The following is a 26,437-nucleotide window of genomic DNA, read 5'->3' as shown; positions in this document are numbered from 1 at the left end:
AAGGAGGCAGAGGGATCTGGTCACATTTTGCTTTGGTGCTGGGTTCTTGTTTCTCTTCCTTGGACTGTGGTGGGGGGAAGGAACAGGAGTGAACTGCCCCATCTTCCGCTTGTACCCCTGTGTGTCCGCCCTGGGCACAGTGCTGGCCAGAGACCTGTCACCGCTGGGAGCCCTGTCCACGGGGGCTGGTGAGGGGTCTCTTACACCACTGCTTTCTGCTCTCTGCTCATTTGTACCGCCACAAATTTTCTCGTTACGAGAGGTATCCATGCAGTGTCTTAAAGACACCGCTCCACTTGCTCATGAACTCAACTACCGGACGCTGAACCATTTCTCATGGCAAAACACAGCTCCATGCACCTGCCAAAAGAATGACTTTTGTTGTTGTTATTAAAAAGAAAAAAAAAAACAACAAAACCCACAGGATAATAAAAACTGTCCAAAAAAAAAGTCAAATTTTACTGCCAGGCTGTACCTGAGCTTTAGAGATCCCCTCTTGCCACAGCACTAGCTTGCTCCTTGCCTTAATGCTGACCCCTTGGGTATTTCACCTCTGTGTCCCCTGTAACCACTAGTGCTGAAACTGCAGCGGTGCAGCAGGGACTGGACCGAGGTTGTGGCTTTTCCTGGTGGGGTGGTTTGGAAAGGCTTTCTCCTAGCCCCTGCCACCGCTCGGGTGCGCGTGGCTTCCCAGGGATTTCCTGCGTGTTTCCTGCTGAAGCCGAGCAACACTTTTACTGTTGCAATGAGTTTCCATGCATGTCTGTGTGACAGCTGCAGTTGGGAGAAATACAGGAGAAGAGGGGTGAGAGAGGAGCAGAAATCTCCCTGGGGAAGCCAGAAGCATTTCTGTGCATTCCTTGTGCTGCCTCGTGTCACAGGGTACCTGTGACCCGTGCTTGTACATGGGCTTTGTATGTTGGTGGCCCGCAGTCTCAAAATACCTTCGCCAACACCAGCTAAGCATTACTGTGGGTGTGCTGAAGTGGTTTAGCATTGGGAAATGACTGTTTTCTGCAACCATGTTACAGGAAAACCAAAACTGTTTTGCATGTTTCAGGATCCATGTTTTAGGAATCTGGTTGCTAAACTTTAAGATGTGTCGTGTATCCTACTGGCTCGCTCTGACCAGGTGGAGCTGGTGAGCTCTAACATCTCATCTGGAGACCCAGAAATGCACAAAGCTACGGGGAGGCAACTCTCTTACAAACCAAGTCTGAAGCCAGAGCAGACCTGGATCATGACTGTCACGTCAGACCAGCACTTCTGCAGGCAGAGAGGGACTGAGATTGCCCTGGAGCAGGTCACACCACCTGCGCACCCCTCTGGGACCAGACGCTGCAGAAGTCCTGGTGTAACTGTAAAGCTTTCAGCACAAAGCAAGTTGCTTTGCAGAGGTTCAGAGCCCGCTGATCACTGCTGGAGAAAAATCATCTCCTGCGCACACAGCGTCCTCCAGCAGGAACTGCTGAGCCCTTTGCACCAAACACGTGGAGTTGATTTTCTGTTTGCCACCATAAATTAAGACAGGTCCCAGCGCGGGGCCTGGGAGCACGGTTGTCCCGAGCAGCTCAGTTGTGTGTCTGGTAGCCAGAAGGAGAAGCTGGACCAGGGAATCTTTGCAGCGCTTCTGGCAGGTCTGCTCTCCCCAGTCTCCTGAGGGACTCTCCCAGCAGAGCTGCGTTTCTCTGGTGGTACGCTGGGGAAGTCTGACCAAGGCTAAGGCTAAGACCTCAAAAAGGAGGTGGGTGCTGTGCTGACGGTTGAGAGGCAGAGCCGGGCTGCTGCAAAGGGGCAGTGATGTGGCCGTGTCCCCGCTGCGGGAACAGCAGCACCCAGCCAACGCAGGCAGGTGGAGCATTTCCAGCCATGGCACTGGGGCTCTTGGGGGTTTTGCGGCTCTGCTTTTGGCCACTGGCATCTTGTAGGACCTGTTTGGGTGGCCCAGCCCTGGGCTTAGGCTGTGAGCATTCGTCACCAGAGTTCAAGATGCCCCAGTCCAAGGGCAGAAGACCTGTGTGCAGCTGAGCATTGGGAGAGGTTATTGCTGTGTGGATGAGACCGTGTGGAAGGAGATGAAGGTCTCATGAATGGTGTCAGTGTGACTGGGGCAGACTGGTGAGGATGAATGTCTGGTCCCCAGAGAAGCTTGACAGAAAAGCTGCACATGGTAAATCCCTGCTCCGCAGCCTCTCCCATGCCTATCATGCTCTTACGATCCAGTTACACATTTGTTAGCATTTCTTGCAGATAAGGCTTCTGGGTGCTCCAGCAAATGGTCCTGCAGCATGTGAACTGGGCCTACACAGCCTGCAGACCTCAGTGTCGATTCTGGAAAGTGAAGGGTGAGCAGAGAGCTGCGTTAGAGCAGAAGAGACCTGCCAGACCTTGGGCAGCAGCCCGGTACACAGAAGGGACAGGAGGGATAAATGTGTGATGGCTGTGGAGTGGGGTGCAACCAGCTCGTAGCCTCGCGAGAGGGTGTAGGGAGGGCTTCCCAGCGTCGCTGCATTCTTGGTTTCATTGCCTTTCCCAGAGCAGTCACTGGCAGCATTCTCCCTTTTACCCTCGACTCGGGAAGCGCCACTTTAGAATGTGCTGATGAGGGCTGTGAAGTACGGTGTCCAAGGACCTTGTGCCAAACAGCCCAGGGGGGTAACAAAAGCCCGTCCTCCCCATCCAGCAATGGCAGCAGAGGCTGACGTTTCTGCTTGCCTGGCCAGCAGTTTTAGCGCTGGCTTCAGGAGGACTGGGATTTCTCTGGCTGCCCTTGGAGCATGAAGATGGTACAGCAAAAAGTCCTAGGCACTTGCCCGTGATGCTGCTGGCACCCCTGCAGCACACTGGGAACGGCAGGGATAGGTGTCTGGCACTCCCTGTATGGGCAGAGCGAGCAGAGACACGGCCCAGGGGCTGCTGAGACTCCTGAGAGCTCCTGAGCGGTGTTGGGAGGACAAGAGGCATTGCCGTGCCTCTGTAGAGCCAGCTGTGGCGTTACAGCTGTTAGCAGAGGGATTCCAGAAGCATTGAGTAATGCATCGATGTGACACTACCCGCCGAAACCCATCTCCCTCCACTTGGTACTTCCAGGATCCCTGCGCCAGGCGCCCAGGCTCCGTGATGATTGGGAGAACCAAGAGGTTGAGCAATTCAGTGAATTATTTATCCGTTATTCATTTACCCGATGTGCGTGTAATGCTGTGAAGCAAGTGAGCAAGCGCAAAATTAAAAACCAAAATGATGGATGCTGCCTTATGAAGGGCTCTTCATCCCACTCTTGAGATTCATTCAGCTTTAAATATTGATGGCGGATCGCCTGTTGGCAAACAAATATTGTGTAAATCTATCCGTCTCAGCTCGCTGCCACAGTTCAGGAGGTAGAGGGTTTGTGCAGTTGCAGACACATGGACTGAGACCTGTGGTCTGTGCTGCCAGGGGTGGAAGGGGGGCTCAGAGTCCCACTAATTACCTCCTGAAGCGAGCAATTAATCTGTGCTTGAGTACTTTCCTACCTGGCAATACAGCATCAGCTAGCTGCGGTCTTTAATATGCTGATCCTTACAACATCCCTAAGAAGCATGGGCAATCTCAGCAGGGACTGCAGCAGGTCCCGTAATCACAGGGCTGTTGTTACGTCTGTGTCACTGCTTGGGTAACTGGTGGCTCCAGTTGCTATTACTTTACTTCAAAACCTGCCAGGCGCATATTAGTATGGAGGATTAGTTTAAAAAAATGCAAATCAACAGATCCCTGCTAAGAAAGACGATGCAATGCCAGAGGAGCCTGGGGAGTCACTGGGTGGAGGGTCTAGCGCAGTAAGAAGCAGCTTGCCAAGTCCAGGCTGGGCTGCTCGCAGCTAGCACGGTCTCTCCCCTACTGCCCAGGCCAGCCGCACTCAGTCTTTCCAAACACACGGACCTGTAGGACCCCAAATTTCCCAGGCGGATCCCACCTCTGGCCCCCCAAGCCACCTCACACCTGCAACAGGAGCTGGATCCCCAAAACCAGCTGCAAGCCCAGCAGACCAAGAGGGGCTGCCTGCAGGAGGATAGATTTGGGGCTGTCCCAGGTGAACCCCAAAGCTATGGATCTGCTTTTTTTCTCCCCCAGCTTCCTCCTGGCCTTTTGCTGGACCCACCCGTGCAGCCCGAGGTCCTCACAGGGGTCATTCCTGAAATGAGATGGGTGGGTGCTCGGCTCAGCAGGCAGCAGGGTCCATTGCATGTGCCAGCCCAAACATTTAATCCACAGCATGGAGTCAAGAAGCAGAGGCATTTACAAGCTCGCTTCTCCCTGTGCAGAGCTGGCAGTGTGTGAGCTGGCTCGTTGTCCCCAGCTCCTTTAGATCCAGCTGTGGTCTTCTTATCCCCTGATGCATAGTGGTAGCTCTGGCCACAGTCTTCCTACCGTGTCAGTCTTACCACCGTGTTTCACACCATCTTCTTCCCTCCCTTTCCCAGCCATCAGGAATTTGGGGAGGGACGGGGGGTTGTGCACGAAGGGCTGGGGTTTGCCTGCTCCTCGGCAGTCTGGAGGCACCCTTGGGACCAAGGTGGCAGATGGACGGCCTGGGGGAGCGGCCAGCAAAAGGCGTGCTGAAAACATCTCTGTTGGCTCTCCTGAGCCATAGGCATGTGGCGAGGTGCCTCTCTGGAGACACTGTCCTTGCACGACTCCAGAGCTAATTTCACTATGTGCTGCAACGTGACTCCCACGTGGCGTGCTCCCACGTGGGCATGCTTCTGCCCGCTCCTGCCTGCTCCTGCCCGCTCCGGGAACACTGTGCAGGTGGCTCGGTGCGTTGCAGGGCTTTCAGGACGGCAATAAATAGCAGGTTTTCATTCTGGCAGCATTTGGAGGGACAAAGCAGCATGGCTTTAGGGTAAAGGCTTAAAGGATATGTGAGCCTGAGAAACAAATGCCATCAATCACTCTATTCCTTGCTCTGTGGAAGAAAGACCTGATATTCTTTTCACATTTGAAAAGCCCAAGACAAGTATCTTAAACATGGAGCATGGCCAGTCCAATTACTTCTCTTGGTCCCGTGCCCGGGATTTATTCCGTGAAACATCTCGGTGACAAATGTTCTCACTGCGAGAAACTTTCTAGTACTTTTTTTTCCATTTCTTGATGCTGTACAAACTTTTGCCAGAGGCTGCCCAGAACCAAGGTGTAATTCTGATCCATCCAGACCTCTGCAAAGTGTGGCTGGAAAATATCTCAGCAAGGTGATAATCGCTACAGCCTTGAGAAACAGCTTTGTATAAATGAACCCAGCGGTTTCTTTTGGGGGAATAAACTTCCCTTGAGATATTATGTCCTTTTCCTCCTTTAATCTTTTCCCTGGGATTTCCATATCAGCGCCCTAAGACCCAAGCAGACTGTAATGCTCATTTTCAGTCTGTTTCAGGCACGGATTAATTGCAGATACTCAGCTGTCTTGCTCTAACTAGCCATATCATACTGTTAAACTAAACAACTGCCAACCTGAGCACATGAAAGCATGGCTGGATAATGTTTCTACCAAAAAGAAAAAGTTCTGGTGGCAATTCAGGTCTAGACCTTTGCCTTGCAGAAATCAGTGTCTCTCCGTTGAGCATGACGGACTTGGCCATTTTATGCCAGCAGAGAGCTGCTGCGTGTTATTGCTTGCATGCGTAATGTTTATATGAATGTTGCAAGAGGATCAGAGAAAGATGTGAGCTGCAATCTGGGGAAGTTAAACTCTGGTCTGTACTGTGCTTCTAGGCTGAGAGCAGGCACATGGGCATCTGGATCACAGCTTGTAAACGGGGAAGAAACTGGGAGACAGCGATGCATTTTGGAGGGGCAAGAAGCATGGTAGTGCCAGACCCCCAGGCACGGTGGGCAGCGCCAGACTGAGAGGAGCAGCTCACGGAGCTTGCTGGCGGCTCGGTCCAGGCTCTACCTTGTGTCTCGACGTCGGGACTTATTATTCAATGCAGGACTCTGTGCAGACAAGTTGCCAGCTCTGACTGCTTAGCCAAATTAATAGTGCCGAGCAGGAACAAGACGTACTGGCGAGCTTCCCTGGGACCAGGCAGATCGTGGCTGCCCCCCGTGGGAGCCAGCGAAGGGGAGGGTTCCCCTCTCGCAGGCAGAGCTCAGCCCCGATGGTCTTGCTCTCTCGCATCTCTGGGAGCCCCAGCGTCCCTTAAACTCCACTTAGGGGTCTTTTTGATTTGGGAGGAATTAGGGAGAGGCAGGCTGCACAGATGTGCACCCTCCCCCCGTTCCCCCACCGCCAGTGCTGGGTGGCCCGAGCCCCCCGACCATGACTGTCCCCTGCATGTGTCTTGGGGCTTTCTCACCCCCATCAGTGCCCTCCAGATATTTCCAAGCACCGATGGCACAGCAAGCAGCAAAGCGCCCTTTTTTTGTTATTCCTGCAGCAGTCACTCTCTGTGCCTAGTCCAGTGCAAACCCCGAGTTTGCAGCCAGTGGCTCAACCACGTACCGCTTCCCTTTGGAAAGCATGGGGCCGAATGGGCGCTGGGGCCTGGGGAGCATGCAGCAAAGAAACGGCACTGCATGCAGAAAATCAGCAATATCTGGGACAAAGCAATCACTTGAAGAGGCCTGTGCAGCGTGCAGACCAGCTGCTGTGTAACGGCGTTACGTACCAGAGGGCTATTTGTCACTCCTTTCTCTTTTATTTCCCCAGTGAAACCCCATGTGTTGCGTGCACAGTTTTTCCTGCTGTAGCTGCTGGATCTTGACAAATCCATCCCTCGCCATGCCTCTCTTGAGATCTCACTACAAAGTCTGGTGTCTTGGCCATCCAAAGGCGCAGACAAAATGGGAATTACCATTTTGAAGCAGCCTAAAAGCCCCAGGGTTTGCATACAGACACGGGTTCGCGAGCTGTGCCTGCCACACTCGAGGCACCGCTGGCAGGTACCAAAGCAGAGCCCCGGCTTGCCCGCTGTGCTCAGCCTGGCTGCCCACTCCCGTGCTTTTCCCCACGTGCAGCCAAGGGCCAGCAGGGCTTGAGTACCCCTCTGACACCGCACTTTGGCACGCTTGTCTTTACAACCCACAAACTTGCAGTTATTTCTTTGCTTGCTGGGGGGAAAGGCTGCCTACGGCTCTGGTCCCCAGCGTTTCACAAAGACTTGATTCACAGAAAGTTCATTCTGGGATCCCACAAAGCTTCAGACTTGCGGGAGACTGCTGGGAGCTCTGTTTGGTCGTTAAAACATTTGTGGTGTCACCGCGGCTTCCACTACCACCACCATACCAAAAGAGGTGTCAGAGAAGGTGAACAGTATCCTCTACAGCCCGTGGTGCAGCACGACCCGCCAGAGGAATGGAAATCTCCTCAAACTGAACTCAATAACTGAAATTCAAAGCATGATGTTGAATTTCTTTAACAAAACACTGTCATTATCCTAAATATAAGAATGTTTGATTCCAAACCATTTTTCATAGTAATATTAGACAAAAGCAGCTTGTTCTAAACATGTCACTTTCAACAAAACCAGCATCTTTATGGCTGAAAAGAAATACTTTGAGAATAAATCTCTATGCCAGCACTAGTGATAAGTCTTTCATTTCATGCTCTAATTGAACATTGGTTTTACAACTTAAAAGCAATCATCCTAAATTGCCTTCTGCTAATGTTAATGCTTCAGACAAAGGGTAACAGCCAGATTATAGGTTCGTATATTATTCAGGCAAATCTGGGTTCTTCATACATCACTTTTTAAAAGAAAATTAATTTTTCCATGTGTCAAGAATGAAAATAGTAATAATGGATGATATACTTACATCATCCTGTATTGCTGAGATTGGCAAGAACATCGTCTCTGAACAAAGTGAGTCGTAGCCAGCGTGCACGCCCTCGCGCCAACCCAGGCGGGTAGATGGGCAACCTCAAAAATTCCGCTGCCTGTGACTTAAACCTGTGCTTCTTCCAGGGGAGAGACTAGATCTCACCCCCTGCACTGATAAGCAACACCCCCTTGACCTGTTCAATAGATGTCATCTATTTAAATTCCTCACTTGGCGGGTGGCTTTGTGGATTGGCAATGACTCGCCCCCTCCCAAACTGAGCTGAGTTCTGCTGGGTGCTCTTCCCTGGGAGCACTGAGCTGAGCCGTCCCCAAGGCTCCCCTCTCCCCCTGCCCACCTCCATCTCATGCACACTGCATCTCCCAGGCCCTATAGAAAACACGCTGGCTTCCTATAGGCAGCAACTGCCCCGCTGCCCACCTGCCTGCATGCCCCCACCCGTGCTGGCCTCGGGTGGGCAGCAGAGCTGAGTGGGAAGGCTGCGAGGGGCTGCTCTATTGCACCAGCAGTGCGGTGCCAGATGTCTGCGAACGGGGAGGGCTGGTGCTTTGCTCGAGCCAAGTGACCCAGCAGGGTCCATGCGGGGCTGATGCTGACCCCGGACAGACGTCAGCCACGGTAGTAAAAGTTTGGCGTTGGAGGCAGGGTCTTCCGATGGGAGGTAGGAAAAAGCTCAAACCGTAGGCATCAACTGAAGCTGCAGAGTCGGGGCTGGACCTGCCTTTGATGCATCTGGATTGTCCCCTGGATGGGAATCACGGATGACTTGCACATTTTCCTCCTGCCTCCTCCCAGAGCCTCTCATTTCCCAGCCTGGCTCCCTCCCAGGGACAATGGTGGGTTTGCACGGCAGCCCTGGTGCCGCTGCAACCCCCTGCACGCTCCCTGCTTTTTTGGCTGTGCCATGGGAATCCCGCTCTTTCCCAGGCGTCATGCTGGGAGCAGAGTATTTTTAGCTCTGGGTGCCGGGGCCGGGTGCGGTGGCGGGGCCCTCGGCTCCCCGAGCGCTGCCTGTTCCCACCACGTCTGCTGCTCTCCATTTGCAAGCTGCCTCCGCAGCACTTGGCATGAACAGCGCCGTTGTCTCCTCGCTCCGCGGCTTCGTTAATTCACACCTTGTTTCCTCTTTCAGGAGGAAATAACCTTCTTCGAGGTTACGTCTGCCTATCTCGCTCGCCACTGCCATGCTGACCCTCTGGTCCAGCCTAGCAGTTTCAGGGTTTCGCTGGCACCTAAATAGTTGGGGGATGTCTTTTGCATCAGCTGAAGCAAGTCTGTGCTTGTCGTGAGCTCGGGTGGCGAGGTGGGATCACGCCTGGATCCAGCCATCACATCAGCGGTGCCGAATTGCCCCTTGGCTTTCCTCATGCCCTGGAGGGGCTCCCACGCGCTCCGCGCGTGCCTCTGCACGCTGCTCTGGATCTCATGCGGGAGGCTGGTGGCCCTGGTAACCCTGGTGAGAAATAAAGGTCCCCCCAAGCTGCTGGGGGAATGGATGTAGCAGGCGGTGGAGGGCACCACATTCAAACTGTGCTGTCCCAGCACTGCTTCAGCCCAAGGGCTCTTTCCTTTCTTCCTTCCCAGATGTGGAAACAGCTGCCCAGCAGATTGATGGCTCCTCGGGCAGAGGCAGAGTGGAAGGTCCTGTGATCTGCAGAAGCATTACCCAGTAAAAATAGCGACCCAGTTAAAAAATAGCTGCAGCTGGGAGCCGTGCGTGGCATTGGGGAGCACAGCCCCAACAGGGGAAGCATCCCCCTGGGCAGAGGCTGTGACGTTACGAGCAGGCTCTTGCAGGACGGAGCGGTCCTTGCCCTTGGTGGGAGCAAAGGGCACACGCAGCTCTCCCGTCCTTTCATTGCAGGAGCTGAGGCTCCAGAGAGAGCTGAGAGGGAATGCGTCACAGCTCAGGGCTTGCTTCTTGAGATGAAGACGGTTGGACAAGCAGAGAGTGAAGAGCAGCTGCAGCCCCGGGGAGCGCACTGTACACAAGGATGAGCTTGGCAAAAGATTTCTCCTTGCTTACAGGGGGCAGCTGATACCGACAGGGCTGAAGTGGTCCAGCAAGAAATCCAGAGCCCGTTTAGGCTCCGATGTCCCAACTGGTCTCCAAATCCCAACTGGTCATGCTGCTACCCGCATCCCATACTTAACCCAAGGAAGCCGTCGGCATAAAATTTGCAGCAACATCTAGAGTCTTATGCAGCACTTCTGGCTCAGAGGTCCCCAGGTCCCCAGGTGTTTCACTAAGCCCAATCAGTATCATGCTGTCATAGAGATAGGGGAAACTGAGGCACCGAAGGATTGAGACAGAGGTGATGTGTGCTGGATCAGACCACATGGCTGAGTTTTCCAGCACGTGGCTCGCAGTCTGAACGCTGCCGTGTGGCTGCGAGCAGCACTTCGTACAGACAGCGAAACACTCAGGTTTTATCTGCTTTATGTTATTTACTCTGCAGTTGTCAGTCTCCTGTTAAAAGTGGTACAGTCTGAAAACGCCTCTTGTTAATAGCTTGTTATCAGGACTGGTGCCGCTATGTACAAGCGTTATCTCCTTGATCCCATCTGTCTCAGGAAATGTGGTTGAGAGGAGAGCGAGGATGGAGCTTGGTGGCTGCAGGAGCCCGGGAGAGAGACCTGGACACCCCACAGTTACACCGCGACCGTCTCTAATTCATCTCTGCTCAGCAGAGCACTTAGAAATGTCACTGGGGAGCTGCAGTGGCCATGATTGATCGTGTCTCTGCTGCACACCGACGGAGGAGAGCAACTTCAGCAAGAGGAGACCTTGGCTCCTGAGCTTCCCCTTGAAGTGCGGGAATGAATTATGCAAACTAATCCGTCCCTTGGCTCCTCTGACAGCCGCTGCCTTCCTGACACCTCCTGCCTTTATCTCTTTCTTTATCTCCGAGCAGTTTTAGAGCCAACGCGTCCTTTTGTCTGGAGTCCACGCGTGTCTCGGGATGCCTGTGGAGGTCGGGGCGACTCATCACCTGCTGTAGGATATTGTCCCAGACATGAAGAGAAATTGCTAAACCAGCCTTGGCCAGAGCCTGGTGGACTGCTGGGCTGCCCCTGGGCTCTCAAAAGAGAGGAGAGAATCATAACCCATGTTAAAATAGAATCGATTTCTTCTGGCAGATGGCAGAGTTTCAAATGTTGCTGTGCACCGATGGCATAGCCAGCCTCACCGTGCTTCTCCAGCCGGCCGCAGACGTGAAGCTGCGGTGGGGCCGGGGTGAGGGCTGCCAGCCCACCCCAGTGCTGCCCGTACCACGAGCAGCTCCCACCCAGGGCAGCAGCTCGTTGCTCCCCAGTACAATCCCCACTCTGGCTGTCTGGGAGGCTGGTGGGAACTGGCAGCCTTCTTTTGGCTCAACTGGTAGTTATTTAAGGGCTTCTATGCTTAGTGGAGGCTGGGGACAGGTTATTAAGCTCCTTGCCTGGACTGATCCTGTCTTCAGTGGAGGGGGGAGGGAAAGGTAGGGAGAAAGAAGCAGGGCAATGGAGAAAGGCATCTGCATGAAGGTGTTTGGACAGGCTACTGTGTCCGTGCCCCGCTGCTGAGGGGATTTATCCTCGCTTGTCCAAGCTAAGCAGATGTCCCTTCCCACCGACGGCTGCTGCTGTGCTGCTTGCCGTGATGACTTGCTGGGATTCTGGTCCTTAAGAGAGCTGGAAGCTGAGGCAGACAGAAAGGAGGGCAGAGATGAGCCAAACGGGAGCGGGAGGGAGAGGTGGAAGGAGAAGGCGGACGCAGGACCCCCGCCGGCACTGGTACCTCGGTCGCCCCTTTGCTGCATCCCTGCTGCGGTGCCTCTCGCCCTGCGCGATGTGCCCAAGCCACCAGCCGCCAGCACGGCGCGGGAGGCAGGGGAGGCTGCCGTTGCCCCCGCTGCCCTCCTGCCCTGCTGAAAAACACATTTTATTTAAAAGCGAATTGGCAAATAGCCTGTCTCATTCTGATTCGAAAAGCTCCCAGACTGGAGAACCGCAGTGAAGGTGGCTGTTTTAATCTGTCACTTGCTGGCAGGTGGCGAGTGTGCTGACCCCGAGACAGGGAGGTCATCAGCTTTGGGGGATTAAAATAGGAAACATTTTTTTGTTCCAGGTGTTGGGGAAAACAAGACCAAAATAAAACCCGACCTTCTAAAATCTCACAGAAATGGCTCCTTTTGCTGCCTGCAGGACAGAAGGAATATCTCCTTTCTCCTGCTCTTTGTCTGCCTTGGAGGGGAGAACAGGGGCAGGCAGGGCCTGGCTTTTATGCCAGGATTATCTGTTGGCCAGGAAATGGGTTTTAGTTGGGGCTACATCTTGAAAGTGCTGCTGAGGTCCCAGTGATGGCAGCTGAGTGTGGAAATGATTTTAAATGAATGTTTCACACACGCTCTCTCAGGAGCAGTCAGGTGCGTGCGTTGGCCCTGTTCCTGTGTGGTCAGAACGATTTATGCAAGCAGTGCCATTACATTTGGCTGCTGGAGATGTAGTACGTGAACACTGAACTTCAGATGCATGACCACATGCATTTCTGCAGAGTTACGGTTACATGGACAATCTTTGCTTTCCTGCCCATAGGCACTTCTGTGCACACGTAGCGCTCTGCACACACGTCTCCTCGGTGCAATGCAGCTACTGCCAAGCCAGGGAAAATATGGTGTGAAATTATAAGGGCGCTCGCTTGAGGCAAGACAGCACTTGAGAAGGCCATGGGGTCAGGGGCGATGCTGAGTCTCTGTACGGTCACACCGCCCGGCTGCCGGGTGCCTCTTTTGCAATCAAAGCATTAAATACCCACAAACCGCTCGTGCTGGGAATTTGCCAGCAAGTCGATGTTAACAAGTTGATCCTGCAGAAGAGCTGCTGAGGTGGGTTTGGGTCGTCATTCTTCAGAGCAGCTCATTTAGGGCTTGCATTTTTGAGATGCAGAGTTTTAATTTCTCCCTGCGCATCAGCTGTCCGGAGTGCCAAGGTTTCAGCACATGAGATGATGAAATCCCATATGATTAGCATTTGTGGTTTGCCACTGTTTGCAGAAGAAAATAATAGCTAACTTAAATACCTATTAGTCAGCCATAGCTCTGCATGTCTGCACTGTACATTTAGAAAGTAGATGCAATTTAGCAGGCCAGGGGATTTTTTTGAAAGAATCTTTTGAAAGGATGAGAAATTTGATATGGCTCGGCAGTTCTCACCGATTAAAAAGCCAGTGTTCAAACCCATTTCTAAAGTGCTAGTAGGAAGCAGAAATGTTTCCTGGGGGAGTTTAGAGCCCAGCTGAACACAGGCTTCAGGAAACAGATGCAAAATGCTGTGTGTGGCTTTGTAGTACGTTCTTTTCTAAGGCTACTTTTGTGTCACTGTCCTGGGCAGGTTGGTTAAAAACTCACCCTGTTTGCGTGGATCTCTTACCTTCTCAGCATTGTTTCATGCTACTTTACAGATGAAAGCATCTCCCTCTGAGCTAGGGAGCCCCGGAGCTATTCTATTCCCTGTGCCCACGGGATTTCTGGCAGTTGCTTTTTGAAGGCTTTGGGGAGGAGGCATGAAATAACCGCAGGGAGCTGGGGACCCTCCTCCCTTCCCTGGCTTTGCCTAGGGCGAAATCCCAGCAAGGCGGGCCAGACGCCGGTGCTGTGTCCACCAGAGCAGCCGTGTCCCACAGCCTGCCTGGCCCAGGAGCCCAAACCCCTCGGCCAGGTGTAAGGGAGGGGAGGTTGGTGGGGAAGGTGAATCCAGAGAAGAGGGAAGAGCATGTTTATTGGCATCGTCTCATTTCACACGGTTAAGCTGCTTCCTCCACCATTTCACTGTCTGCAAGGGCTTTCCAAGGGATGTCTGGGTGCTGGTCCCAAACCCTTGCAGAGGGAAGGCTGGGGAGATGCAGATGTCTTTTCCAGACTTGTGCTTGCATTATAGCCAGACAGGAAAATAGGAAAGCAGCATTTGAGAGTGGATCAGAGATGTCAGCAAGGGACCGGGGTCCAGCCAGGGCTCACGGGTTTCCTCGCTCAGGCCATACCGCCAAGGCAGGGCTCAGAGGGGCCCGGATTCAGCCGGGGGTGCCAGCAGGTTCGGGTAGAGAGCACCGGCTGCGACAGGCTGAACAAGCACTGCTGCCTTTGCACAGGGAGCATCCTCAATGGGTAGCCACGTGCGGGGCTCACAGCACAGCTTTTGCCACCAGGATTTTTCATTCCTTTGCAGCAGCAGAGCAGGGAAAGACTTCTTCTGTTGCAAACCAGGGCGTTCAACCCACCGTCCACTGCAAGCACGCTGGAGTGCCTGCATCAGCCCAGAAATATCCTAGAGAAGTGAGACCCTGCTCCTTAAGCCCTTTCTTGCAGGAAGAGATGGTGCGGGTTGCTTCGCTGCTGGTAAAATTCCACCCTAAGAGGCAGAAGGGAGCTGAGCAGATATTCCGGCTGCAGGAGCTGAAACCCCCTCGGAGCCTTTCCCGCTGCCCGGGGGAGCGTGGCGGAGGCGGACAAGCACCTCCTTGTGCTCCTCATCCTTGCCCGAAGCACCAGCGCAGCATACAGGGCTCTGGGGCTGGGCTGGGTTGAAAACTGGGGTGAATCTGCTTTCAGATTGCTGATCCCATCTAGCACTGGTCTGGATAGGAATGGATGCCCTTGCCACTCAGATCTAGGGAAAGTTGTGATTAATGGGTACTGATCAGAGAAGGCAGATCTGTGGGCACAAATCTATGCGTGAGCTTTAAAGAAGTATGTTCCCTAAAAGGGGAACAGTGTGAATAATCAGGCTTTGAGACAAATGCTAATCAGCATTACATTTTGCCCCTGAGTCTCCAGACAGAGTGTTTAATCTCTGGAATTAACTATTTCCCTGGTGAGAAGTTAGACAACTTCAAGAGGCTCCTGTTTGAAAAATTAAGCTTGGTGTACATTGGTTTTAGATCTCTCTGATTGTGTGGAGTTCAGTCTGTCCAGAAGCTGGCCAGCTTCCGCACCTTTGAGCAAAACAAAAACATTAATTTCTTCCCTGCTTTATTAAGAGACCAAGAGAGAAACATGTATTAATCAAAGGCTACCAAAGACAGCTTTCAATCAGATATAAAGGCACAGAGTTTTCCGTATGAGAGCCACGACACAAATATTTTCTCACTGTGAAATATTTTATCAAAGATTAAATCTCAGATGTTCATTATCTGGAAAAGTATCTCCTACAAGCTGCATCTTCTTTTTGGTGGTCCCTGGGGTTACATAGCATTGAATACAGGAGCTAAGCCATAGGAGGAGAATGGATTTATGGAGATGCGAGTTGGACATTTGACAACTGTAGGTTCAGGCAGTTGATTAATCAATAACTGGTATCCATCCCAGCTTTTCATTGCACTAGTGATATCTAGTTTAAAGCAGTCTCAGATGGATTAACCTTTTATTCTGTGCCTGGGCTTGCTTCTGAGAGTCTGGAAAGTGTGCCAGATGATGTGTGTGCACATGCACACATCTATACAGAGATATCCTACAACTGTGTATTTCTGACCAGACTTCAGGAGAGTGTGTCTGTGCTTTCCCAAATGCTGTGTGGCGTTACACGCATAGAAATGTGTCTGATACTCACTGCAGCAAAATAAGCTGAATCAGGTCACAAAGAAGCTTCACAAAGAAGCAAAAAGAAAAATTGTACCTTGCTAATAAAAAAATAAATTCCTTTAAAACAACAAAAAAAAGATATAAGGAAGGAAGAGATTTATTTGTTCCTCTTAGGAATAAGAGTTCTGGTATTACAGTACTTATTTTGGAAATTTCATGACAGTGATTTCATCCTTTGTAGCCACTTGTGGCTCAGTACATTTTTACCATGGTTGCCAAGTAACAATCACTAAGCATTTTTGTCTAGATCAGTAAAGGGGAGTGGAGGGAATGGATAAAATCTATTTTCAGAGGCATAATCATTGGTGGCTCTTTGTAGGTTAACGGTTAAGTTCACTCAGCAGTGACACTGTTTTGTTGAAGGCCTTGGGATTTACAAACAGGAAAATAGAAAGCAAAGAGACTAAAGGGGGGGGTATTATTATTTTTATTATTATTATTATTACTCTTTCAGAGCAGAGTGGCTTATGAGTGATTAAGGAGGCATTAACTATGTGGGACGTCAAGTCCTGCATGCAACAGGCACATTATAATCCCCTCCTCGGGGCCGGGCTGTGGCGTGCTCATTTCCCCCAGGTTTCACTGTGCCAAAACCCCCCAGCACCACAGACCCCGCTCCGGCCCCATTTCGCTCACGGGGCAGCTGACAGCTGATGCAGGCGGAGAAAAGGTTTCCCTTGCTGCAAAAAAGGACGGAGCAGTGGGGGGAAAATAGGGAGGAAAGCCAGGAGATCTGGTGAAGAGTAACTCCGGGCGTTCCCCCCGAGCGGCAGAGGCTGCGGCGTGGTCTCCGCTGCAGGGCAGCGTGCCTCTAGCCCACACTGCTGTGGATTTTGGATTTTCCCTGCCAGCCAGCCTGGCCTGCCCCTGTGCCACCAGCACCGCCGCCTCCCCTGCCCAACAGACGGGGCGTTTTTGCCCTGATACCCTGAGTTTTTCTCAGGAAAGCCAACACATCTCGAGGTCCTCCAACTCTTCCGCCAACACATCTCAAGGTCACCTTCATCTTTCCGAAGATACCGTGCCACGGATGCAGCATTCAGGCAGGCTTGGAGAAAACAAGTTGCACGCCCTGTCGTCCTCCAGATAGCGGTGCTCTACACGTCCCTGTGCGCTGTCCCTTGTTCCCAGAGAAGTAACTTCCACTGATTCCCAACAACTCCTGTACCCTTGGTGTCCTTGCCTGAAGACCTGCTGCCGGTCAGGCGTTCCCACTGCCCCGGTGACGTTGCACATTCCCCAGAGCCAGGGCTGTGCCTCAGGGAAGGGCTGGGGCAGAGGGTGGGGGCAACCGCATCTCCCAGCGTGTGTTTTGGGGCATTCCCCGGTATTGCAGCCTCGCGGGAGGTGAGGGCTAGGGATGAGTACTGCTCTCTGCTCCGCCAGCCTGGGCTGGAGCGTGCCTCTGCCCGAGGCTGGACTCCAGGAACGTCCCCGGGCTCGGCTGCACCATGGCACTTTCATCGCGCTGGTGGGGCTGGCGCGACCGCACAACTCCCTTTCCCTTTCCTCCCAAGAAGGAAGAGATGACCCTGGGAAATGGGCCAGGCATTAATTACAGTTGATAACCCTTGCTGTGGCAGGTCGGCACGTGGGCAGTACCTGGCTCCTTGAGAGAGGGAAGGGGCAGCAATGGTTCCCACTAGGCGTGCACTCCGAGCAAATGCACTTAAGCAAGAGGAGCAGCCGGGCGCGCTGCCAGGAGCCCTCTGTGACCGGCCTGGGTTTGTCTTGGCGGATCGAGGCTCGGGGATGAGCCAAGGAGGCGGCTCTCGCTGCTGACTCCGGTGTAATTCGGCATCTCTCCCGGGACGGGTGTCCGGGCTGCCCCGCGGCCCCTGCCGCTGGGGAGGGAGGGATGGAGGCAGCGGGAGGAGAAGTGCCAGGGAGCAGGGGTACGTGAGACCCCAGCTCCCGGCGCTCGAGGGTGAACACGCTGGGGAAGGGCGCGCGTCCAACGGGGCTGCTCTGCCCTTGGGGCTTTCCGTGGAACGACACCTGGCAAGTGGCACTGCTCCCTGCGTGGATTGTGGGGAATCAGGAAGGGGTAATAAACAGATGTTCTAATCGAAGGCATGGGCGTTCTGTAAGATGACTGATCCTGCATGCTTGGGGAGAGGGGGAAATGCCCAGGTCTGAGACACCCACGGGTGCAGCAGACTGCCCACGGGCCTGGCAGGGGAGAGGGTGCACCCTTGGGGCAGGATCGCGGTGCGAGGACAGGGACGGCATCCTCAGCGCGGCGAGATTCAACGAAGAGCCGACCGGCACGAGTGCGTTTGACAGGGAGACGGTGCGAGGAAGGACTTGGGAGCCACGGGCACGGGACGGAGCACTGCTGCGCCTGGCACCAGCAGCACGTTTCCCACTGGTTTCACAGGGGCACGGCAATTTCTGCCTGGTCTCCCCAAACCTCCTGCGTACAATTCGCTATCCTCCCACATAAAAGCCGGGTTGTTAGCAGAAAGCAGGCAGGGATGGCTACTCGGGGAGGAAAAAGGGATTTGCAAAGTCTTTTTGCAGGTTCCTTGGAGATGGCGAGTGTGGAGGGGATCCGTCTCACACACGTTCTCCCCACGACAGATGACCCCGCGCAGGAAGGAGAGGTTTCTGTTTAATTGTGCAATGTGAGATTGCTGTTTCGTAATGCTGAACAGGCTGAAAGCCGAGCAGGGCCAGACTAAAATGTGCCAGAGCAGAAATGCTGGCGCTTTCCCACCCAAGCCCTCCCCCTCATAAAACAGCAGTATTTTTAGAGGGTTGGTCATCTCATGGAGTTCATTTCGTGATGTCTGCCGGATGGGGTTGCTGAGCCCATCGGCGGTTAGCTGGAGTGATGTAAGGGGGATGGAGTCAGGCCTCGTCTGCGTGGAAACCGCGAGGAGTGGTGCAACACCAGTGGGAATCCCATGGTTTGCCTTTGACGTGGGGAAAGGCATTTGAGTTTTGTTATTTGGGCCAGAAGGCCAAACAGCTTTTGTGATCTGCTGGTCTGTTGAACAGGTGTGTGTTCAAATGGGGAGGTAAGGATGTCTTGATTTAGGACAGTGAGGTTGCTTTCATACAACCAGCGAGAGCTTCAGCCATGTCGGCAAGGATCTGATAAGAGTGTTTGTAGGGGCACTGTGACCTTCGTGTTATGAACAGAGGAAGTAAGATTTTAAATGAATTGGCATTTAACCAATAGCATAAGGTACACTAAATGGATCCTAGGCCATAAAGCAATGCATAATTTTTAATAAAAATGGAAACTACGTATTTTGGGTCATAAAGAGCATATTTGAGAAACAGGTCTGTGGTGATCTCCCCTTCTTCAGCGTCTTGTTCCTCCAGGGCAAGGAGGTTTTGAGGATGGGAGAGGTAACAGAGCCAGTCCAGCCTCGACTGTCAGCAGCGGCATTCTCACTTGGGCCACCAAACCCCACCAGAGCTGGCGGCAGGCGATGCCACCGCTGCCAGGCTGAGCCGGAGCCAGAGCTGAGCTTCTCTGCTTGCAGCCGTCCTCCCCGCCGTTGCTTGTGGATGGCTGCTGGTGATCACAGTCCTCAGCAAGGAGAGACCAGATGTGTCCACGGCTGAGGTGTGGGCTGTGTGTTAGTGCTGATTGGGGGGTTAAAGCGAGCGGCTTCCTGGAAACTGTGATGCAGATAAGGCTTAACGCTCACATCTGCACCACAGGGCCCCATCTGTGTTCCAGGAAATAGTTACCTTTAATAATTTTTCATCTTATACCTTCTGACAAAAAAAAAAAAAAAAAAAAAAAAAAGAAGAAGAAAAAATAACTCCCCGCTGAATTGCAATGGAAAAAAACTTTCTCCTTCCACTTATGCAGTCCAGCAGTTAGAAAGGAGAACTCCCAGTCCAGCAGGACTTGTAGCTCACATTGAAGAGGTTTGGGGTGGGGTTGAGCGTGCTTTTTTCAAGTAGATTTTGACTTCCAGATCCAAACTTCATTGTCCTCTTCTGGTGGTCTGAGATTTGGGAAACAATAGAGCCAGACCACTAATGATTGCCTACACTTTTAAAGACCCCGTCTTCCTCTGAGAATCACAAGTGGGGGGAAAAACCATGTGACTTCTTTTTCAGAGCTTTGTCTGAGTGCATTTCATGGAGCGGGAGAGATAAGGAGTCCTGCAGGACCTCCATTTTTAAGCATGAGCTCGGTGCTGGGTTTCACACCTCCATATCAACAAGTTTCTGCCTGTGCAGTGCCTCACCTATCTAGGAAAGGACACATGGCATTTCTGCCCGGAGTGCCGGCACTCAGCCCTGGAAGTGTTGAGAGAAAGGCAGCGGGGGCCATATCTGTTTGGCTTCGACCCAGCAGGACATCACTTTTCCAGCATGCTCCAAGCAGATCTGAACATCCTGATGCGCAAGCAGCCCTCCCCGTGCCACCAGCCGGCTGGGACATTTCAGCTGGCACCTACCAAGGCTGCTCGATCATATCCAACATGGCTAAGCCGTTTCTGCCTCACGACCAGTTTGGCCCCATCTGGTCTCCCTTCCCTAAAGCTGCTGAGTGATTTTGGTGCATGAGCCCAAACAGCTGTTGCTTCCAGAGATGTGTTTTGTCAGTGGCAAAACGAACCTGCGAGGCAGTGCATGTACCTGTTTGTTAGATTAGCAAAGCACCCGAGGCTCAGAGGAGATACCGTGTGCACGTTCAGGTGGTTTTGCTGGGAAGCATCCCACTGAGCCTGGTAGCCCGATTGCTCCAAGGCAGCTCCTGGGCAACCCGGTCCACCAGCGTTTGGAGACACCCACTCATTCGCGTGGATTGAAGCGGGTATGACATGGAAAGAGGTGGAAGATCAGCACCACGGGGATGTTGGAGATGAGTAACGGATACAGAGGTGCTTGCGTCAAATCTGTTTCTGAGTCGAATCATGCCGAAAGTGTTCACAGGCAGAGGGTGTAGGGCAGCACATGGTCGGACTGGTTTTGGAAGCTAAAAATAGCAGCAGAGCGGAGTCAGTCCTTGGTTAATCTGGGTTTGTTAAGGCCAGACATCCAGATCCAGTTCAGTACTTTCATTAAAAAGGCTGTATTTACAGAGCTGCTGAACTGGCCTGTTGCCCACTGGGGTGACACTGGCCACTGGGCACTGGGCCAGTTTGACTGGGTTACTTCAGTATCCTCCTCCAAACGCTGCGCTGAAATGTTGGCCTGGTTCATTCTCCTGAGACCTCATACAGTGGGTCTTGAGCAGAGCTGGGATTTCTCTGCTGAATATCTCAGCCCCAGGCTCATGAACGTCCACTTCTGTCCTCAGGAAACCCAGTCACACCAGAGTTGCCCAGAAATTTCCTTTCTGTCAGAACTTCCCATCTTCTGTCTTGACCCATCAACAAACCTTTAAAAGATGAATTGAACAGGTCTGCCTGGTTTCGAGAGATTCGGGAAGGAAAACCAGCCATTCTGCATGTGCTGGCATGAATGAGGCTCGGTTTGTGATTTGGCTGATTGATGAGACTTGGTTTGCCCATGGCTGACTGATGTCTCAAGTGAATTAGGTGGCGGCTGGAGTAGCTCAACCCTGTATTAGACACCCAAAAACACACAGGAGTGAGACATCAGGCATGACCCTGCTGCGGAAAAAGCTGCATGTGGAGTTTGCACGTGGTTAGCAGCAGAAAGCCTGCTGGCAGGCCATAACTTTCTAATGTCTATTAAGCACGCTATGCCAAAATGCATTTTTGAACATGGCTAAAAATGTCCAAACGGTCATGAACTTTCCAAGGAGAGGGAGGGGACGGAGGCAGGGCAGGGAAACGAGTGTGCATCGGTGATCCTGTAAGCCTCACCCTCCCAGCCAGCAGACTACAATCTCCCCCGGGACACCCCACGGTCCCCCCCCGGCAGCGGTGCGGTTCCTGGAGCATCGTCTCCTCTGAGGGTGCGGGGGCAGAGCCGTGCTGGTGAGAGGGGCTGTGTGTCTGAGATCACCCGGCATCGGTGAAAGCCATCTCTGTGGCTGTGCCCCACCTCCCACTGCCGTAGCAGAAAGGAGATTTTTCCCGCAGTGCCAAGCAACAGGAAGAGAGGTGTAAATTCTTTCTGGTAAGAAAACGTTTAAAATACCTATCCAAAAAGTAGCTGGCTTTGTAAGGGGCAGGTGCGTCACTCTGGCAGCCTCTGCAGTTTGACAGGCAGGCCCAGTTACCCCCCTGGAATCGCTGCAATTCACTGCCCGTTTGGTGACGGGCACCTGCCTTTCTCCTCCTCAAGTAGCTCTCTGTGGCCATGGTTCCCTTTTCCATGTCTGTCCAAGGGCACAGCACTTTGTGAGCTGCTCAGGTTTTCATATGGCATCTTTTGAAAGCCCCATGCGGATTTCGGAAAGAGCTTGAAGTGCAACGCGAAGACGGGAAAACCGGTGGGTCGGGAGGAGAAGCTGCTGGTGCTCCTGCAGAGCCCACTGCTGGCCAACTGCCCAGCCCCGGGTGTGAAAGCAGGTTTCTCCACAATGTTTGGCTTCCCAATAGCCTGAAAATATCTGTCCCCTGGAGATATCTGTCTGTCCAGTGATGGAAGGTGTTGCTGAGAGCAAGTCCATCAGTTTTGGCAGGGCTGAGATGAGTCCTGTGCCTCAGTGCCTCCAGCCTCTGCTTGCGGGCGTGAGCTTTGGGGTGCTGGTATATACTTGACAGTAACAACTGCATGAGTAGCACAGAGCGTCACACCGCTTTCCTAGAAGAAATCGTTGCTGCCAGGGAGAGGGAGCCAGAGGAGGGCGGACGGGCAGGACAGGGCAGGGCGTCCTGATGGCCGCGGGCTGGCGGCTTGGCTTGCCCGGGAAAAGCCCAGGACGTCTGAGCAGCCATTTACATCACTTCTGATGCCGTGACAGGAGATCACCGGCTCCAAACTGCAAGGGAGATTACTTTGTTTGCCCACAGTCAGCTGATTAAAACGGTATTTTCCGCACATTTGTGCAGTGATTAGTGATGAAATGCAAATCATATGCAAATTGGTGCAAATGGCTGGTGTGCACAGCCAGCTCCAAAGTCAGGCACTTTCATTTCCTCTGAGGCGTTTGGGCTCTTTTAGTATCCACATGGAGGAACAGGACGAATCCACTTGTGATCTGAGCACACAGCTGAAGCAAACAGCGCGGAGAGAGTGGGAAAAATCAACCATCGCCTGGATGCACTTACGGAGCAGCATCTGTTTTGGTTGCATCAATACATGGAATCCAGCTTATGCGAAGATCTTTATTAAATAAACAGCTACAAACCACACAAACAAGCCTTCCACATACCTCACTTCCCAGCCTTGTTTCTCTTGTTTACCAGGGCCTGGCTGGAGTCCTGTTTGTGGAGTAGCCTGTCACATTGCAAATCAAAATGCCATAATGGTTGCTGGATATAGTAACAAAATATGTGTCTCTAAGTATCAGATTTGGAACGAAGGTCTAAAAACACAATGAAAGCAACAAAAGAAATTCCCAAACCCTTGCCACAAAGAATAATGGCAAATATGTATACATATATATGCATGCACATTTTTAACTTGGCTTCTGTTCTTCTTTGGCTTGCAGACCCAGAGCATTGCTTCAGTCTGAAATTCAGTGAGGCCGCGTTTCCTCACTTCCAGGCAGCTTTGTGGGGATGGCAGGGCCAAGATAAATAAATAAATAAGGACTCGCAGAGTGAAATATTGTATTTAATAAGGCTGACGAGTCCTCCTGAAACCCAGTTGTGAAAACTTTAAAAAGTGTCTGTTTCCTGTAGCTATCAACATCCTAGAAAAAGGGAAGCCCGACGGGCTGGTCAAATTTTTCCTAATGGCTGCAGTGACTTTTGCAGCTGGTCTTGATTTGCCTGGATATTGCTCATTTTCCTAGTGCTCATAACAGCCCTGGAATGGAAATCCTGGCTCCCCTGGCACAGGGTGCATCCCCATGGGGTGCTAGCGGGTGGAGGGTGCCAGCCCAAAGATTATTCGTCTCGATTAGCTCTTGGCTTCCCCTGCAGTTTGAGGAAATGAGGCTGGATTCATGAATAATAGAGTGAATACAGGAGGTCTAATAAAGGACAAAATTCATGGTGAATACAACTCCTCTCACGTCAGCAGACAGGTTTGTGCTGCTTGCGGCACTACCCTCCCTTCTTGACACACTACATTTACAGGGTTTGTGTGTGCCCACCAGCTGGAAAACAAACCCTTACCTGTGGCTGACTGATGATCGCAAACAGGCGTAGCAGAAGGGAAGCAGCGGTGCTCTGGACTTTAGAAGGCAAAACCAACACAAGCCAGCATCGAGGCTGCAAGCGTCTGAGGCTGCCGCGGCTCTGGCTGCACGCCTCCAGGCTGTGCATGTGTGTGTGTGCGTGCCAGTGCCTATTAAATATACATGGCCCTGCTATTTGTGGGACACCATATGTGTACCAGGGAAGCAACCGGCCTGATGTGTGACTTGCTGTGCCTCTTAGGAAACGCAGAGGAATCGGTGCCTATACCTAGATCTTGCGTGAATTGGACATAAATCTGTATTATCTTCAGCTTTCAAACCAGCTTCCCTCTGATGTTTTTTGTGGCACAGCTGTTTCAGTTGGGAAACAACAGCGTTTTCTGGCCCCAGGAAAAGCTGTGGTCTTCCCTCATGCCGGAGCATGCTGTCTAGCCCACAGACGTGGTACAGGGTCCTTTTTGCTCTTGAGCTGGAGATCATTTTTGTTCGCTGTTTTTCTGGCAGGGGCCACCGCACGTAAATTGTCATCCACTTGGAATACACCTTAGGCATTTTTATCTGGGTTTCTGGGAGCTTGGAAGCACACTTTTCTGCCTATTTGCTAGGATTTTGACATGAAGCTGTTTATTTGAGGTGTAGAAATGGAAATCTCATCTTCACAAGTCACCCTGGAATTTTCCTCCTCCGAAGATCAGTGAAAGCAATCATTAATATGGGGCATCATTTATAGCTCTGTGCAGAATAATCCTCCAGGCCCTCTGGCAGCTATGAATTGGAAATAATAAAGACCATTACTAGAGGGTTCTTTTTTTAAAAAAAAAATGCATGTTCTTTGATACATTGTGTAGCTCGCAGAAAAGGAGGCAGCAAATTAAAAATCTCTCAGCAAATGCATGCAGCACCGTTCCAAATTCCTAAGCCTTTTTTTGTTTGTTTTTTCTTTTTCCATGCCCCGACATCTTCCCTGAGTAGTGCCAATAAAATTAGAGGCTTTTGCTAACGCGCTCTGCAAAGGTCCCTTTGGGGAAACGGCAACCGTAAACAAACGTTCACCTCTGCAGACAGCTCCCGAGTACAAGGCTGCAGCAGCTGCTCCTGGGCACCTCGGCTCGGCCAAAATCACAAGCCCCGTGCCCACCGAGTTGGGACTCACCCTGGCCGCCATCCTCTGAGCGCTTCTGGAGGCTCATTCACTGCTTGCTGCCTAGATTTTCCCCATTCATTTTGCAATGCAGTCAAAACATGCTGAAAACTGCAGAGGGGGCAGATGTGACTTTATTGCACGGCCTCACAGCCCTTCTTTCCAGATTTGGTCCGGATCCCCATGCATTTTGCTGCACATGGCGGTACCATCAGCTGAGTCTTTGGGACTGTGCTACCACGGATGTTCTTTGTTCTTCTTACAGCTTCTGGCCGGTCAGGCTCGGGCTGAAGCCTGCAGGCACGTGGCCAGAAACCCTGACCGTGCTTGAGCCCTGCTACAGCTATTGTGGTTAGGGTTTAAATTAATCTTAAACACCTAAATAGCTTTAAAAGTGTGAGCTCTGCTGAGAAAATAGGACCGCAATTATGTGTGGCTACTAGAGGATCCCTACCTGGCTGTAATAAATAAACATGCTTACAGTCAGTTCGGCATCCAGATATTCAGTCAGAAATTAGGTGTCATGATGAGATGGTGTGAATTGGTGTGATGAATGACAGCAGTGGGGGCTGCGTCACGGAGCGTTTGGAAGGGTACCTCAGCCTGCCGGAACAGACTCTTTGAATGGAGTCTCCTGCTGAGATTGCATTCTCTTCTTCGAAAGCACTAACATCCCCACGACAGCACCTATTCCCATGCTTGAACGAAAAGCTGATGAGTTTCAGAGAGGAAGAGGGGCAGGACACAAAAGGCAGCCTTTATTTCCTGGCTGGTTGTTTTGGTCCATTTGTTTTCCTCTTACCACACTTTGCTACAGTTTCCTTGAATCCTGACAGACAGCCTCTTTGGAACACTTCTTAAAAGCACCTTTTTTTATTTCACGCTGTAATTACCATCACCGGCATGGCTTCCTGGAGCCAAAGGCAATTAATGCTAGCTTTGATTCTCTGTCTTTCTTCCCCTCCCGAGCTTTGCACTGGGAGGGCTCTCTGGGCAGCCGTTGTTCCCTCGGCCTCCCTCCTGCCCTCCTTGCACCCAACAGCTCCTAAACCATCCCTGGGGTTCCCACCAGGCCCAAGCTAGGGAGAAACTCCCGAGCACAGTACTGAGGAGTGTTTCTATCTCTTTGTGCTTTAAATGCTTCTAAGTCTTCTGGTTTTAAATTGCCCTTCCCAGGAGGAGGAGGTTTTTTTCCGTAGCGTCACTCTATCTGCAGCCAGCCAACGCAATGAGCAGGTTGGAGCATGGTCCTACCAAGCCAAGCGCTTTGGCCCAGAGTTAAACTCAGCCATGTGCCTCTGGCTTTCCCCAGCAGCCCTGGCTCACTGAGTCGAGCTCAGGATCAGGACAACTGAAAAAGGAGAATCATCCCTTGCAGATCCCAGGCGGAGTACAAGGGAGCAGGTGTAGATGCCCCAGCAAGCTCCATCGCTTCCCTAGCGCAAGCTGATGAGGAGGGCTACCAAAATTACTGCGGGAGCCTGTCATCCCCGCAGCAAGCAGGAGTCCATGTGCTCAGAGGTATTCATAGCTGAGAGGCCAACAGTAAGGGGGGGCCGGGGGGGTGCGCACGGATTTGGGGTTTCCCCAGGCTCTGCGGCTGCCCCTGCCACGGGCACCCAGGCCAGCCAGCTTCCCCGTCACGGCCAGAGCTCCCAGCTCCCC

General features: G+C 52.2%; 1 protein-coding gene across 9 annotated transcripts in view; it reads left to right on the top strand.

Annotated features, from left to right (window-relative positions):
- The window catches only part of SLC8A1 (solute carrier family 8 member A1), a 144,772-nt gene that overhangs the window by 83,066 nt on the left and 35,269 nt on the right, over window positions 1-26,437 (top strand). For 2 of the 9 annotated variants that reach the window (XM_041118213.1, XM_030041927.2), the window contains exon 1: window positions 25,302-25,308. The exons of the other annotated variants lie outside the window; for them this stretch is intronic. In XM_041118213.1, coding sequence (XP_040974147.1) covers window positions 25,304-25,308 — 5 coding nt within the window. In that variant the 5' untranslated portion in view covers window positions 25,302-25,303. Of the gene's footprint in view, window positions 1-25,301; window positions 25,309-26,437 lie in introns of those variants that run through there. 9 annotated transcript variants of the gene reach the window in all.

The sequence above is a fragment of the Aquila chrysaetos genome, chromosome 2 (assembly GCF_900496995.4).
Source record: "Aquila chrysaetos chrysaetos chromosome 2, bAquChr1.4, whole genome shotgun sequence".
In the NCBI taxonomy this organism is placed as follows: Eukaryota; Metazoa; Chordata; class Aves; order Accipitriformes; family Accipitridae; genus Aquila; species Aquila chrysaetos.
The sequence above is the reverse complement of the archived record's forward strand: the minus strand, read 5'-3'. Positions and strand labels throughout refer to the sequence as shown.